The sequence below is a fragment of the Diuraphis noxia genome, unplaced genomic scaffold (assembly GCF_037042655.1).
Source record: "Diuraphis noxia isolate RWA-SAM2 unplaced genomic scaffold, SU_Dnox_SAM2 contig0004, whole genome shotgun sequence".
Taxonomy (NCBI): domain Eukaryota; kingdom Metazoa; phylum Arthropoda; class Insecta; order Hemiptera; family Aphididae; genus Diuraphis; species Diuraphis noxia.
In genome coordinates this window covers 29,618,997-29,633,207 of record NW_028301714.1, presented here as the reverse complement: position 1 = coordinate 29,633,207, position 14,211 = coordinate 29,618,997, and the positions used below count along the sequence as shown (strand labels likewise).

General features: G+C 39.0%; 1 protein-coding gene across 1 annotated transcript; it reads right to left on the bottom strand.

Annotated features, from left to right (window-relative positions):
• Positions 1-1,123: 1,123 nt before the first annotated feature.
• On the bottom strand, positions 1,124-9,436 carry LOC107163449 (zinc finger protein zelda). Its single transcript, XM_015510893.2, has 2 exons — positions 8,513-9,436; positions 1,124-5,074 (listed from the first exon to the last, which is right to left on the bottom strand). Exon 2 carries the CDS (start codon positions 5,061-5,063, stop codon positions 2,553-2,555), a length of 2,511 nt encoding a protein of 836 aa, XP_015366379.2. The 5' UTR covers positions 5,064-5,074; positions 8,513-9,436; the 3' UTR covers positions 1,124-2,552.
• Positions 9,437-14,211: the final 4,775 nt, after the last annotated feature.

The window sequence follows — 14,211 nt, the reverse complement described above, 5'->3', positions numbered from 1 at the left end:
TGATAATATATTAATAGTTACGAATATTATTATATAATCATGCGATGGCTGTAGATTCAAAATTAATTTATCATAATATGCTGATACAGTTTATATAGTGATATTAAAAAAAAAAATTTTATATGCATTTTCCACGATTTACCGATTTTTAATCGCTGCGTGTCCACTAAAAATCAAAGGTTTTCCAATGTTCATTACATTATGGTGTAAATAAAATTATTTTAAAAATTAAAGGATTTATCTACAAATCGTTTTCTATAGGCAAACACAATGCGTATATGTCGCACATACTATACACACGCTTGCGATTAATAATACACAGAGTATCTTACAAAAGTATAATTTACATAATAATATGTCACACTATCTAAGTTTATTTCTATTTGTTTATAACAAACCTTGAACGAATGCGTGTCAACAAAAATTATTTAATATAATAATGCTAATATATACCGCTTATCAGGCCCCTGGTATAATAATGGTGTGAATTTCCAATGAAGTCTTTCTACTAATTCTTATAATACCTACCTATTGTTCCTAATTAATTCTTTTGTATTTTTTGTTTTTGTTTTATTTCTTGATGTTAAATTAAAATAGTCTCATTTGTTAGTATTATTAAAGTAATTGTTTACCGTACTTACTTTTTTTTAAATGTACTTTTAATAAATAAAAATAAATATTAATAATAAACCTTGTTGGACGCTACTCGATGTGTAACCAGTAATTTTCAGTTTATCCAAACTTATATAGCTAACAATCGGTGGCAATTTCGCCCTCAGTCGGTTTGAAATAAGTGTACTGTAATACCTAATAAAATACGGTTAAGGGAGGAACGGCAGTGTGGAAGCCGCGAAGGGTTATAAGAATCACTTCCCATCCCTTATTATATACCGGCAACGACTACAACGTATTAAAAGGGTCTATCTTGGGTTCAAAATCCACGACCCTATCACCGAGATGGAGCGAGAAGTGTAGGATGGACGTGGGAGAAGGGTGACTTCACACACTTATTCCTTGTAAAATCAACCTATTTAACCATATAATACGTATATATAATATATATATATATATTATTATTATAGATTATAGGAAAATCAAAATCGCACATGTCGTATACAAAACATGTTATTTCTAATCAATCTTTATTATTTTTTGTTTTTATTTACAAACTTATTGCTCGTTAAAACATTATATAATAATTTTGCTAATTATTAATAATATATAATAATATATAATTATAATTGTTATTGTTATACTTATAATTATATAAATTTGTTTGTTGATACCAAGTAGTAGTAGTAGTAGTAGTAATAGTCTTCCACAATATCTACGAGGTACTTTTTTGTACTATCGATATTTGTTTTAAAATAAATCAAAAAAAAAAAGAAAAAAAATGATAATAATAATAAACACTTGGCGTAATAACACATAATACTATGGACAATTAATACAATTAGGTTTGGAGAATAGTAACAGAATTTTGTGTATATGTGAAAAAACTTAAAAAATTCGCACCGAGGACAAGGGCGATAAAAAATAATAATTAACGCGTACATCTTACCGCTCTAAACAAAAAAAAAGATCTACTTAAACACAAAATAATATTATAATGGAGCACAAAATTAAAATATCAGTTTATATATCCAATATAATATTATCATACATTTATAATATTATATAGTTAATAGCAGGTACGAAACAAACGAATGTTATAAGTAATATAATAATAATAATTCTAGAGCGTCGTCGTGTGATATGTAACATGTGGGGGATATGTTTTAACTAATGCAATATTGGTACCCAAATCAAATGAAAATAAAATATTTAACAAATGAAAAAAAAAATGTATAAAATAATAATAATACATATATTATATTAGGAATATTATAATATTTAATGTAAGAGATTGAGCCATCAACAAACGACGCAACAATAGGGCAGGGAATTTTTTTGAGGGGGTGGGGGGTATGGTTTAGGGTAGGATTACATTTGGTTTTTTGGTGCGGGTTGCAAAATATATTAATTAAAAAATTCTTAACAATATTGTAATGCCCCTGGATTTAGGATTATTATTATTGTTATGTACAACATAAATTATAATATGCAAAGTCAATCTCGAAAAGTGTTTTCAGTAATTATCACGGTACCGGAATGCCGGACCGGTCAGTTTCGGAAACATCGACACGATTTTTATCGGACGAAAAAATGACCGAAATAGTAAATCGATACAAGTATATAATAGTATACAGTACCTACATAGTCAAACGTTCTCGGACGTGTCACACGGCGGTAATATTTCCGCAGTGGTTTGCGTGACACACTTGTGTAACATCACAATAATGTTGTCACGGCCGAAATTAAAAATGAATAAAAAAAAAAAATAATAATAATAATACAATTTACAATGACGGTGCCGTCGCGTCGTCTACTCCCGCGACATTATATTTTTATCTCGTAAAAAGTTATCGCGTTTACGAGGTAAACGTACAAAAAAAAAAAAAAAACCGCGCGACTTACTATGATCGCATTCATCAATACGTGTTTTGAATGTCTTACGATTGAAGTTCGCCAGTGAGCTGCTGCCGATGTGTGCCACCGTGGTCGTGCCAGCGACTAGTGTCGGCCATCGCCTTCTTCTTCTTTTTCGACTTCTCCACATTGTCGTCGTGCGTCTTCTCGTGGTGCCGCTTGTGGTCCAGCCGCACGAACTTCTTCTCGCACTGCACGCACTGGTACGGTTTTTCGGCCGAGTGGCTGGACATGAAGTGCCGGTCCAGATCGTTTTTGAAGTTGAAGCTCTTGGTGCACACCGTGCACGGGAACGCCTTGTTGCTGTCGTTGTGCCGGAGCTCGTGCACCTGCAGCAGCTTTTGCTCGCCAAACCGCTTGCCGCACACGCCGCACCGGTACGGCTTCTCGCCGCTATGGAACCTCTGGTCGTGCTGCGTCTTGTAACACTTGTCCGTGAAGTCCTTGTTGCAAATGTCGCACGTTACGCGGGTGGCTTTCCGGAACTTTTTGGCCAGCGCCGAGTGCGACGACGACAGTTCCGTGCAGTTAAAGTTCGGCGGCGAACCGGTGTCCAGGTCGATGTCGCTGTCGCTGACCATCGTGTCATCGTCGGTGGCGGTCTGATGTAGCGGCAGAGGCAGCGATGGCGGCGGCGATGACGGCGATATGGGCGCCACCACCAACAGGCCTTGATACTGCGGGCGATGATTGTGCAGCTGCTGGTGTTGGACGTGTTGATGATGATGATGATGATGATCAATGCTCGAGTCCGGGCTGGCCATCGGAGTGTCGTCAACGTTGTTGTACTCGACCAGTTCGGATGGTTCCTGTTTGATGTTGCGTTGCTGCAGCACATGCAACTGGCGCTGATGGGTTTGTTGCTGCGGTTGTTGGTATACCGACGGCTGCATGGTCGTGGACGACGGTTGTTGATACTCGATGATTCGCTGATGGCGGTGTTGGTGGTGCTGCTGACTTTGATGCGACGGCGGCAACTGGTGCTGATGCGGATTGCGAACGACCACGTTGTTGACATGGTGGTACGGCAGCTCCTGCAGCTGGCGATGGTACAGATGGCCACCACGGCCGTTACTGTCGGGCATAGTGGTGTACAAATCCGTGTTGGTAGTTTGTTGGATCATAGAAACCTGGGTGGTGTATGGCTGGATGGTATCCGTGATCGGGTGGTGCAGGTATGCCGAAAGCGCTTGTTGACCCGCTGTCGACTGCCGGTGGCCGTGGTACGACGTGGCCTGGCGGCGGTCCGTATGGTGGACCGCCGTTAGGTCCGCCCGGTATTTGTTGCTGTTGTTGTTGGGGTAAGAAGAAATTTGCATCTCGTCCGTGAAACCGGCCGTACTGCTGTTGTTGCTGTTGCTGCTGCTGCTGCTGTTGCTGACCGGCCGACGGGCCGGTAGGAATTGGGTTCCCCCCAAACTGTCCGAGAGGCTTGCTGTCAGGTTTGGGGGAGTCAGCTCTAAAAAAGAATCGGTGTTGAACGATGACGTAGACGTGACGGGGCGGAAGTCGGCTGGCATCATCATGGACGACTGTTGCTTGTGCAACGACGGGCCGTTCTGCTGCTGCTGCTTGAGCTTCTGTTGCGCTACGTATGCCGGGTCCCGGTACGGATGATAGTGATGTTTCATGGGCAAAAGCGCGGGATCTGGTTTGCCACTCTGCTTGACCGCGTTCTTGTGCAACTGAGTGCCATAGTGCCGTTTAAGGTGACCAGAACTGGTGAACCATTTATCGCAAGCCGGACACTCGTAAGTCTTGGCGCGCCTCGCCTCATTCGACTTCCACGACCCGTTCCCCTTGGTACCGGACCCAGACCCTCCGCCGCTTCCGCTTCCGCCTCCGCCGGGCTGTTGGTTCGAATCGACCGCATACCCGCCACCGTCAAAGTTGGCCTGGTACTGTTGCTGTTGTTGCATGTCCGACGGCGGTGACCCGCCCATCATCGTCGGCGGTGTGGTGGTTGTGGTCGACACGTTGTTGTAATCGGGAGACAGGTGCTCGCCGGACAGCGTGTTCTGCTGCGGCTGAAAGTAGCCGGGCCACTCAACCGCCGGCGGCGGTGGAGGCGGTTGCGGCGGTCTGTCGTAACCGGGTGGCACGACGACGCCCACGCCACCGTGCTGCAAAAACCCTTTGTTCGTGTCCTGTTGCTGCTGCTGCTGCTGTTGTTGTTGCTGCTGTTGTGACATGACTTGTTGCGAGTCCAAGTCCAGTATTTCGGTCTCCACTTTGGGCGACACCTGCTGTTCCTTCGCCGCGCACATGCCGCACATCTTCTTGCCAAAATGATGGCCACTGCCGATCACCGATAGTTCTATGTAGCACCGGTCACACCGTTCAACGGGCATGGCGTGAGTGACGCCGGCCGAGTCATAATAGAAGCCCCCCAACCGGTCAGGGAACATGGTGTTCTTGTACGATGGCATGGTGCTGACTGGTGGTATAGCGCCGGGAAGCTGGAACGAGTGCGGTCCCGTCGCCATCGAGTGGTACAACGGGAACTCGGACGCGTTGCTTATCTGCATCTCCATGACTACGTGCGCTGAAAACGAGAAAAAACACACGAAAACGCGTTAGTTATGATTGTTGCACATAGCCAAATATTATCGGACACACGGGTTGGTGGGTGAATGGGTCACAGATCGGTGATATCTCCGTACGAGATGTTTTACGAACATAAGCGAAATATCTATAATTCTTAGATCGTTGTGGTGTCTTTACGTGTCCGAAAATATGATATTTAAATTCTTAATCGGCGGAGTGAAAGCATACACCCCGCCGAACGTCCTTTTGGATGCAAACTATACACCGACTGCGTAATAAATATAAATAATAATATATATTTATGTACATATAAACGGTATAATGTATACAAAGTCGCGACCCCTCGTCGCGGGCGCCGCCCACCCGCTGTGACAAGTGTAGTACACGACCTGTGTAATTTACGTACGTACACAACTCACGCACACACACCACACACAAACCCACACTACACAAACACACACCCACGCCACACAAACACCCGGCCAATTAGTCGGCCTCCCCAGCCCTCGACCCCCACCGAGTGTGTATCACCTGTGCGCGATGTGCGTTTGTGTGTGGTGACATGTGTAACGTCCGCGACGACAATCGCTGTGAAACGCGTTTCATACAAATTATGGCAATAATAATAAATATTGTCAATTTATTATTATTATTGGTACGATAAATCGATATATTTTAATATTTATTGATCCCAGCTAGTGTGAAAATCGAAACTGCGATTATAATATATTACATTTTTATAATGTCGTCGCCTACCGATCACTGTTATAATACCTAATAATAAAAATACGTATTTATGACGTTTCGGTCCAGTTACGTTCAGACGTGTGTACACTTACGCCGTTTCCGACGGAAATGCCTCACTAAACTGAGGCACGGGGACGGGGTATGTCAAGGTCGGGGTCGAACGATAAAAACTTCGAAACACTTTCGCCGGCGACGACGGTGCGCGCCCGCGATGTATTACACCCGCCGTCGCTGTCCCAGACACTAATATTATTATTATTATAACGTCGACATTTCTGCCGATAAACAAGGACTTCCGAAATTATTTTTATTTTCTCTATTAAAACTCGATGTTGTCTTGTGTTTTTACGTGAAAATATCGATTAGCATCGCGTCGTCACGTCATAATAACCGGCCACAACGTTTTAATATCTTACATTTTATCATTATCTTTTACACAAGGGTGGGGGGAGGTTTATTTTTTTATATCTCAAACGCGTTGTGTGAAAAATAACAAATTTTAATTACATTTTTATGGCGTTTCTGGTGTGTGTATGTGAGTGTGCACGCGGTTATTTCAATAATTATATAAAAATATTATAAAAAAAAAATCATAAACTATACCGCAACGGTGTGACTGCGGTGCGAGCGAGGAATGACTCACGATAATCGACATACCTGTAATAACAGTCATCATCATAATAATAATATAAAATATTATGAGTAACTTTTTTGTTTGGAATCCCTCTCTCTTTTTCTTTTTCTAATGACGTTTTAAATAATATTTACAACGCGTATTAATACGTTTTCAATCGTCGACATCGTTATTGTACTGCGGTACATCAATTATATTACAAAATATATTTTATACTATGTCTATACCTTGATACGCAATAATGCGAATAATAATTATAATAATAATAATATCCATTGTAAAACGGTTTGTAGATAATACGTACCAGGTAGCAAGTACGACATAGTCCCGCCGCCGAAAAACAGTGTACAGACGAGAATTTGAAAACTCGCGTGTCCCAGGAATAAATAATATTATTATTGTTGTAAAAACAGCAAAAACAATATGCAACAACGTGCAATACGAACGTTGCTAATTTACTGAGCAGAAATTCAGTCACGTGTGTCGTGTGTGTGTATATATATATGTATGTGTGTGTGTGTGTTCACCTATATAAATAACTGGCGGTTCATACCTACACAAAAATCGAAAACACAAAAACTGTTCGGATATAATTTAACAATTATATTATTTTATATCGTCGTACGACTCGTACGTATGACGGCTTATTGCAATCGACTACGAGCGCGCGTCGTGTATCTACAGCTGTATTAATAACGTATTAACTATTAACGTGTAATCCACACCAATATCGGAAAAATAACAATATTCGTGACCGCTAAAATGTACGAATAATAATATAATAATATTGTTATCTCGGTCGATATGTGTCGCTCGCCGATCGCGCTTTATTGCTTTATTATCGTTCGATGATATATGTAGGGAAATTTAATACGCGTCCGATGTATTTTCGTCCCGCCGAAAAAAATATTATATTGTATTTATACAAACTCGAATAATATCGCATTATGTCACAACCACGCTATACATACAGTAATGAAAAATAATAATAATTGTTATTCGCCACAGAGGTAGCCTTTGATTTAGGCAAAGATCAGGGGAGGGTTCTTACACTTTTACAAAACCTTGGCCGCGTCGAAACAATATTTTTAGGTAGGCTTTCTTAAAAACTATTATTATTATTAACTATTTATTTATTTCTAAGACCAAATATGTTTATATAAAATCAATAATAGTAATCGATCTATATTTTACTATAATATCTACTAAATGTACCTACCTATAAAACTAGACATAAACGAGACTAGCCAATCGGAGAAGCTAGTCTACCATCCTATGGTAATAAAACATTAAGCTTTTCACAAAATAAGTGGAAATATCATTTTCAAGAAGTTACTGGTAAAGTGGTAACATTTAAACATAATATTAATTAATATTACATTAATGTCGGGTTGCATGAACAATCACTAAATATATATTATTGAATCAATAGAGAGCTAATAAACCCTTAAACATGACTTAGTGACCCATAATCGATTCATTTAATTGAATTGAATCATTAAAAAACTATGATTTTTTCGTGCCAACCCGCGTTAATATGATTAATATTTATAATTAAATAAACATTTCATTATAATAAATTAATAATTATCATACAAGACGTCTGTTGTGTTTGAGTGAAAAAATTCTTTTTGATAAATATGTACGGAGGTGTAAGAAGGCACACGCCACATGTCCGTATAATACGCTAAATAATACTGAAGTCCCCTTAAATTTGACATAATCTCCAACAATACCGAGGACATCGACGATAGGAAAACATATATCTCTATCGTACATGCTTTCGGTTTACATTGTGTGAATAATATGTATTGCTAATTATTATAAACGATTCAGTGATCTCAAAAGAAATAATAACAAATCACAATATTTACGATGACGATGATCAGTGCTTTAATAATATTGCGAAACTATTATATAATAAATTACGCGCATAAATCTTAGTGAAGTACGCCTAAAATAAGAACTATATTATAACAATAGACGATTATGGCGTTGCTGAAAAATTCGACTTGTAAGGGGAGTAATAAAATAATATGAAAATTTTATACTTACGTTATTAGCTTCTCCTTCGGCGTGCGAGCACATGAGAATCAGCTGAGCGTACTGTTTTGTTGTCGCTAGAGCAGTCCCGTAGCGGCGTCGGTGGTGGTGTGGTGGTGGTAGTAGTAGTAGTAGTATCAGTAGTGGCGGTGTTGTAGTAACGACACTCGTCGTAGCGGTGGCGGTGATGCCGCGCGCGAACGGTCATCATCGGCGTGACGCCGGCGTGTCGCCGGGTGGCCGCCGCCGGCCGGCTAAAACACGTTTTGGCGAAAACATAGCGAGAAAAATTAATAAAAAAAATTCAAAACGTCCACGGGTGGGTAAATGGACGTGTTTAAAACAAATACGATCACGATTCTAGCGGACGACTTTTAATGTTTTTATCGTTTCTCGAACAGATAAAAAAAAAAAAAAACCAAAATACGGAACCGATAATTTGAAAAAAAAAACCGAAGAAATCTCGACGGGTCTTTCAGCGATGTGTGGCGCGCGTTCGTCGTCCGTGCGAGCCGGAGCGCGCGATATTGTGATGTGTACTCGACGACACGGGGCAGTCGGTGACGGAGGTACGAACGGGGCGAAATATCGCGTGTGTATGCCGACGGTCGTGCGCGCGTGTGTGTATACACTACACGATGCGATGTCGCTCGGCGGCGGTGTTGGTAGTGGGGTGGCGAAGATGGTAGTGGTAGTGGTAGTGGTAGTGATGGTGGTGGTGTGAGAGCGCGCGGTGTGTGCGTGTGCGTGTGTACGTGTACGACGACTACATCGGCGGCGACGACGACGATGACGACGACGACGACGACGACGACGACGACGACGGTGTCGGTGGCGATGGTGGTAGCGGTGGTGGTAGTGGCGGTGGTGGTGCGCGCACCGCCGATCGACAGGGTGCTGCGTGGTGTGCCTCGGGGGGAAACATGAAACGAGTGCCGACAGAGTGACCGAGAAGACTGAAATTTTCGAATGCCGCCGCCGCGTCGGTCCGCGGGCGCGAGCGTGGCGTGGAGCGGCGACCGGCCAGCCGACCGACCGACCGACCGGCGGGTTGCTACGGTCCGGCGGATGGTAGGGGGGTTTATCGTGCCCGAGTGGCGGGCGGCGCTGCGATTGGGGTGCGGGTGGAGGCGGTGACCGTCCGCCCGCCCGATGACCAACACACCGCTCACCTAGGTACGCGTAGTGGTTAGGGACGGCACGACCCTCTGACGGCGGCCGGAGGTACTACCCGCGCCGGCCGAGTCGAATTCCCGTACACTCGGTCGCTCCGTCTCGCTTTCACGCACGCCGTTACGACGCGTAAATACATACATATACATATTTATATATATATATACACACACAATACGTACAATATACGCATAATATATATTAGAACGGAGGGGAGAAATGTGTGAGTGTGTGTGTGCGCGCACGTACGTTGGCCTGTTGGTGTATGTGTGTGTGCATATCTGAGAACCCCACACATACACACACAGACACAGACACACACACACTCATCCACACAGGCGAGTATATAGCGTCCGAAAATGCGAATAGCTTCCGAGAATAATATTCATCCCCCCAGCCCGCCGCCGTCACCAACCATCCCCGTCCATGTACACCCCCGTCATCACACCACCCGCTCAAAGCCCTTATGTATATATATATATATATATATATATATATATAAATGTATAATAATATGTCGTTTCTACGCGAGCTGACCACCGCCGCCGCCGCCTTTGCATCCGCCTCCACGTCCTTCGACGACGACGGCGACCGTGCGTGGTCTCTTGCGCGACAACACCGCAATATACGCGCGCGCATAATATAATGTATTCCGTGTATTAATTCGATTCAATCAATGGCCAGCCGCCTCAGCAGCACAAGCGTGCGTGTGCACGTATGTGTGTGTGTGTGTGCGTATGTGTCCGTCCGTCCGTCGCTTAATATAATAATATTACGCGGACGGCCACCCTTCTCGACCACCCTCTTCGCGCCGCGCAACCCCTAAAGTCCGAGCGGCGGAGGAGGCGGTTTTTTATTTTTATATTTTTTTTTTTTTTTAAATCTCTGTATCGATCGCGTATATTATAATGTAGTGTGTACGACGGCGGTGGCGGCAGCGACGTATATGCAAAACGGACTCGGACCGACCGGACTACCACCACGACGGCGACGAAGGCGACACCCTCTGTAGAGGCACGGGACGGTCGTGCTTTCGAGGACCCGCAAACAAAATAACAAATAAAATCGTTTCGTCCCGTGTATAACGTGTATTGTAAATTCATAAAACTATTGCTATAATTGTTATTATCTATAAGTATATTATATTTTGGAGCTATCGTCCGCACAGTAAAAGTTTATGCGGTTCGTATTCCGAGAAACTTCTATATAATATATTAATATGCCGTGAATTCACGAGTGCGTTTCAAACGCAATTTTTGTCAATCAGGTTTATATGACATATGTTTATAATTATTTATATGTACACATAACATGTGTAATTGTGTATAATATATAACCGTCTTACTCGAAATCCAGCGTTAGCAAACGATCTTTTCGACTGCATACCTCCACCGTGAAGCCACTCAATCTATACAGGGGTATTCAAACGTATAGAATAGTCTTGGAATTCGAGTAACGTCTCAGAGAAAAAAATGCCCTACATCTCGTCAATCTTTTAATGATTGTCGTTATATACTTATACCTAATAATATAATATAAAACTATGTCACGGACGGACGAACACGTGTACGCAGAGTATTATAATATACACTTAGGGCAGATGGAGGCGTATGGTTGCAATAAGAAGTGATATACCCGAGTTACGAGGAATCGCCTCGTGGTGTGTGTGTCTGACGTTTCATAAGCGATGTTTTTTCGTTGAAAAAATTAACGAAAAATACAATTGCACGTCTGCACGTACAGTGCACTATAATATTATGGAGTTTAATCACATGGACGAACGAAATAGAGAAAATAACATTGTTTTATCGTGAACTGTACATTATACATTAATAATATTGTTGTATAGTAGGTCAAAATAATTGTCTACATGTATCCGTTAGTATTATCATAGTTTAAGATAGTTTAGACAATCCAACAACTCAATTTACTCGCATGCGATTATGTATCCAATGTAAAAAGGAATAAACATGTTAAAATGTTATCGCATATTTCGATGCTATATAATAATGATTGATTGGGTTGGAAGGTCGCCACTCGAGATAGTCCTCGGAAACGTCTAAATAGTAAATAAAATTAACAGCCGGGATTCATGCTTTCGGTCAGTATCACGGAATGTTGGTTCATTGGCAGGTGTATACTAGACCTCCGACAGGTAGATTATCCGTAAGTCCCAATTTCCGATAATTTGGCGACAATAATAGCTGCTTCTTGTTTTGTTTTTTTTTTTTCCGGTAAACATTATATTTGACATTTTTTTTACTGTTGTTATTTGTTTCATATAGGTATTAAAATAATATAATAATTTATTATATAATATTATTTATTATTAATAATTATGTTGTATATTGTTTCCTATAAGCCTATACGAGTATAAGCCTATTACTCGTGATTTTAATAATATTATATTGCAATACACTTACTATACCGCGAGGCACAATAAATACATTTATAAACATAATATTGTATAACAGACAATTTATGTAATACAATATTAAAATATTAAATTTTAACATTTAATGTTCACGCAGCGTTTTTTTCCAGCTTTGAGCTTTATTCTTGATAGGAGTGTCACAGTATAAAGTATAAACAATTAATATTTTTGCAGAAATCAAAATATATGTATAGCATTTATAAAATATGGTAGACTACCAAAAAGTCCTAGGAAAAAAAGTCCGAGTAAAAAGGTCCGTGTTTAAAAAGTCTGAGGTATAAAAAGTCCGAAACATAAAAAGTCCGATATGGGTACGTCAAATAATTAGGTAAAAGGAAAAATTAAGACTTAATTTAATTAGGAAATAATTTTAATATATAATTATATTTTATTTGTATGATTAATTATTTTGATTGTTTAATATTTATTTATATATTATAATTATTATCATTGAATTTTGAAGAATTTTTAGATAAAGTTGGTCATAATATCAGAACAAGGCCTAGATAAACATTAAAATTATTGAATTTTTTTTTAATATAATATTATACAGGACTTATTTTTATCTCCGACTTTTTGTTAAATACCTATATTATATTTCATATGACGATAGTAAACACTTAATTTAATTAAGAAATAATTTTAATATATAATTATATTTTATTTGTATGATTAATTATTTTGATTGTGTTATATTTATTTATATATTATAATTATTATCATTGATTTTTTTGATAATATAATATTATACCGGACTTTTTTATCACGAACTTTTTAGGCTTAGGACTTTTCTACGGCGGACTTTTTTACTTCGGACTTTTTTCCGCGAATCATAAAATATATATATATTATATGTTACACTGTAACAGTTACAGTTAAAATGTTGACTTCCGTTATTTTATGAAATAACTAGGTAGTTCATGAATTACCTATGAATATTAGTTAAAGCATGAAATAATACATGAAAATTATACTCTAAAACTAGTTATTTCATAGAAAATCTAGTTATTCTATACAATAATTTATTTTAGTTATATATACGTTAAAATATATAGAATACATTAAAATTTAAAATATATTATAAGATTTTATTTATTTTAAATTAAATTAATTATACAAATTAGTTATTTGTACATGCTTTTGTGACATTTAGAGTACATTTTTTAATACAAGCGTACTTAAAAAACTCTAATCAGTTCCTAGTGACTACGCAGTTGCCGCAGATCTTAATGTAACACTATCATTATAGTATGATGGACAGTAAAATAACGATATTGTACATGATATTTGGTATACAATTTGACACATTAACTAAGTGATTCCAGGTAATATATAAAATAACTAGTTAAAGTATAAATTATATACATTACCTACACGTTTTAGGGATTTTTTAAATTACCTAGTTATTTCATAAAATAACTGATTCAACACTTTAACTGTAATATATATATTATATATATATATTATTTTGTACAAAGCGGGTCCATAAAAACAAAAAGTTGTAAAAATGTTTAATTTGATTAAAATCAAAAGAAAAAAAGAAGAATTTGATTGGATTGCAAAAAGTATAATATATATACTTAAACTTTGTACAATATAATACACTTATATACTTTTACTTCTCACCAACTTACCACCACTGTCAATATAATCGCCTAAATGACGAATAAGGCACATGCTGACGTGAGATTAAGGTGGATGTACGATTATTTTATTATTGTCATAATATTATTATTATACATCACAAGACATAAATCTTTTTTAACGCGAAAACAAGGTTCTTTATAATCTTTTGCCGTTTATCGGCAGGTACACCTATAAATTCATGCACACGCTATACGCATATATCAATATAATATATTATACATAATGTACTAATGTACACGCGTACACGTATCAATGAAACATTTGATAACCCAAATAATTTTAACCGAGTATAATATACATATCATAATAGTCATAATAGTGATCACCAAAATATACTATTATATATCCATTAATCGTTATAATATCATGATGTTTTTATTAGAGTTATGATATGTTAAGCCTGAATTGGGAAAAAATTACGAGGAAGATGCAAAAGTGCGAAAAAAATGTGATAGAT